This window comes from Sinocyclocheilus rhinocerous, unplaced genomic scaffold, assembly GCF_001515625.1.
Source record: "Sinocyclocheilus rhinocerous isolate Xijiao unplaced genomic scaffold, SAMN03320098_v1.1 scaffold3874, whole genome shotgun sequence".
NCBI lineage: Eukaryota > Metazoa > Chordata > Actinopteri > Cypriniformes > Cyprinidae > Sinocyclocheilus > Sinocyclocheilus rhinocerous.
The window spans coordinates 41,981-44,682 of record NW_015623683.1 but is presented as its reverse complement, the minus strand read 5'-3'; the positions used below and the strand labels follow the sequence as shown (position 1 = coordinate 44,682).

At 37.3% G+C, this 2,702-nt stretch overlaps 1 protein-coding gene across 1 annotated transcript in view; it reads right to left on the bottom strand.

Moving 5' to 3' along the window:
- Positions 1-2,243, bottom strand: part of LOC107728228 (protein NLRC3-like) — a 67,061-nt gene extending 64,818 nt beyond the window's left edge. The window contains exons 1-2 of the mRNA XM_016538364.1: positions 2,122-2,243; positions 1,496-1,609 (exon numbers count right to left, since the gene is read on the bottom strand). Of these exons, the coding sequence (XP_016393850.1) occupies positions 1,496-1,609; positions 2,122-2,171 (164 nt within the window). The 5' untranslated portion in view covers positions 2,172-2,243. The remainder of the gene's footprint in view (positions 1-1,495; positions 1,610-2,121) is intronic.
- Positions 2,244-2,702: the final 459 nt, after the last annotated feature.

Below are 2,702 nucleotides of genomic sequence, written 5' to 3'. Positions count from 1 at the left end.
ATACCGCCAAGGCAACAAATGAGTGGCTCAAGAAGAAGCACATTAAGGTCATGGAGTGGCCTAGCCAGTCTCCAGAGCTCAATTCTATAGAAAATCTGTGGAGGGAGCTGAAACTTAAAGATGCCAAGCGACAGCCAAGAAACCTTAAGGATTTAGAGAGGATCTGATCAAAATCCCTCCTGAGATGTGTGCAAACCTGGTGACCAACTACAAAAAACGTCTTACCTCTGTGCTTGCCAACAAGGGTTTCTGCACTAAGTACTAAGTCATGTTTTGCTTGGGGATCAAATACTTATTTCACTCACTGAAATGCAAATCAATCTCTAACCTTTATTTAATGTGTTTCTTCTGGATTTTTTGGTTGGTATTCTGTCTCTATACTTTAAAATAAACCTACCATAAAAATTACAGACCCTTAATTTTTTTGTAAGTGGGAAAACTTACTAAATCAGCAGGGGATCAAATAAATAATTTCCCCACTGTATCAAGGTCACACACACCTCTCCTGCTCACGGCCAGAAATGTGATTCTGTGAGATTTCCTCCATTTTGTTTCTTTGGTAAGAAAGCCCATGCTAGAATCATAAATGTGATCATGTTTTGACAGTGCAGTGATTGTTTTCAGTGTTACTCACCGAACTGATCTGGATTCTTTAACCACCGGTAACAGATTCTGAAGAACTTCATCTCCAGTAAACTGTTTCAGATCAAACACATCCATCTTCTGCTCTGATGTCAGCAACACATAAACCAGAGCTGACCACTGTGAAGAGGAGAGTTTGGTTTCTCTTATTTCTCCAGATTTCAGATAATCTTGGATCTCCTGCATCAGTGAATCATCACCCAGTTCATTCAGACAGTGGAACAGATTGATGGATTTCTCTGGAGAGCGATTCTCTCTGATCTTCTGCTTGATGTACTGAACTGTATTCTTTCTGTTGTAGGAGCAGCTTCCTGTCTGTGTGAGTAGTTTTCGTAAGAGAGTCTGATTGGACTTTAGTGTAAGACCCAGAAGAAAATGCAGGAAAAGATCCAGATGTCCATTCTTACTCTGTAAAGCCTCACTCACAGCTCTCTGATGCAGAGTAGATAAGCAATCATATTTCTCCCGGTTAAAACTCTTAGACAACAGACTTTGTTTTGGTTGGCCAAACACATTGATTTCCTTGGTTGTACAGGAGAGATGCACATATAGAGCTGCTAGATGTTCCTGAAGGCTCAGATGAACAAAGCAGAAGACTTTCCCCTGATACAAGCCCAACTCCTCTCTGAAGATCTGAGTGCACAATCCTGAGTGAGCTCTGTGTAGATCTCATTCAGCAGTGTTGGGTTTCTCTGCGTCGCTGTTCCCTCATACAGACACGCAAACTTCTTCAGCAGATTTGATCTAAATGTGCTGAGGACTTCATGGCTGTAAAATAAAAAGTTAGTAAGCACAATGTCTTACATATTCTGAATCATATCTTCAAATCATATCTCTTACAGTAATGTTATACCTGAGATCAGGCCGTGAATCTCCACTCTTAAAATCTAATGGCTGATTCATAGATGCGTCACTCTTCATAATCACACAGCTGGACTCTGCTTCTGATCTCTTCTGATGAACTGAACTAAAACAGAGAGATTATAGATAATACATTAAATTACTGTATGCAACAAATAAACTATACATTTATCATTATCAAATTTACATCAAAGAGCACTTTATAGTCATTTTATGTACTGTGTTTGTACAAAAACTGTGAACTGAAGTGAACTGTGATAATATGTGATAATATAAATCACATGCTATAATCATTATTTTATCAGGCCGTGAATCTCCACTCTTAAAGTTTATTGGTGGTTTCATAGACCAGTCACTCCTCACAGACACACAGCTGGACTCTGCTTCTGATCTCTTCTGATGAACTGAACTAAAACAGAGAGATTATAGATAATACATTAAATTACTGTATGCAACAAATAAACTATACATTTATCATTATCAAATTTACATCAAAGAGCACTTTATAGTCATTTTATGTACTGTGTTTGTACAAAAACTGTGAACTGAAGTGAACTGTGATAATATGTGATAATATAAATGTCATGCTATAATCATATTTTAATATAAATGTTATACCTGAGATCAGGCCGTGAATCTCCACTCTTAAAGTTTATTGGTGGTTCCATAGACCAGTCACTCCTCACAGACACACAGCTGGACTCTGCTTCTGATCTCTTCTGATGAACTGAACTAAAACAGAACAGATTTAATACTTTATGATGAGAATCATCTTAATATACTTCAGAAGGTATTTATATGAAAAGCACTTGAGGAGCCTTTATGGTTTTATTGTTTTCAATAAATGTTAAACTTATAAAAACATACAAAATGCATGTTTTTCTACAACATAAAAGCTTGAATGTTTTTACTCAAAGTACCTGAATCCTGGAAAAAAATCATCTCCAGATGTTTGTGTTTCATCCATGATGTTTGATCTCCACCACTGACTCTAGATGGAAGAGACAATCACAAAAATGACAGTAATTAACCCTTCTGCGGTCTTCTGTCATTTCTGGAGAAGTGAAGAAGTTTACGGACCGGAGAAGTTTACATTTTGAATTTTTAAAAATCACAGCTTCATTGGAATGGTGCGAACCTTGGTGAGTTTTATGGCACTTAGAATGTGAACACAGAAAAAAATTGAGGCCATGATTCGA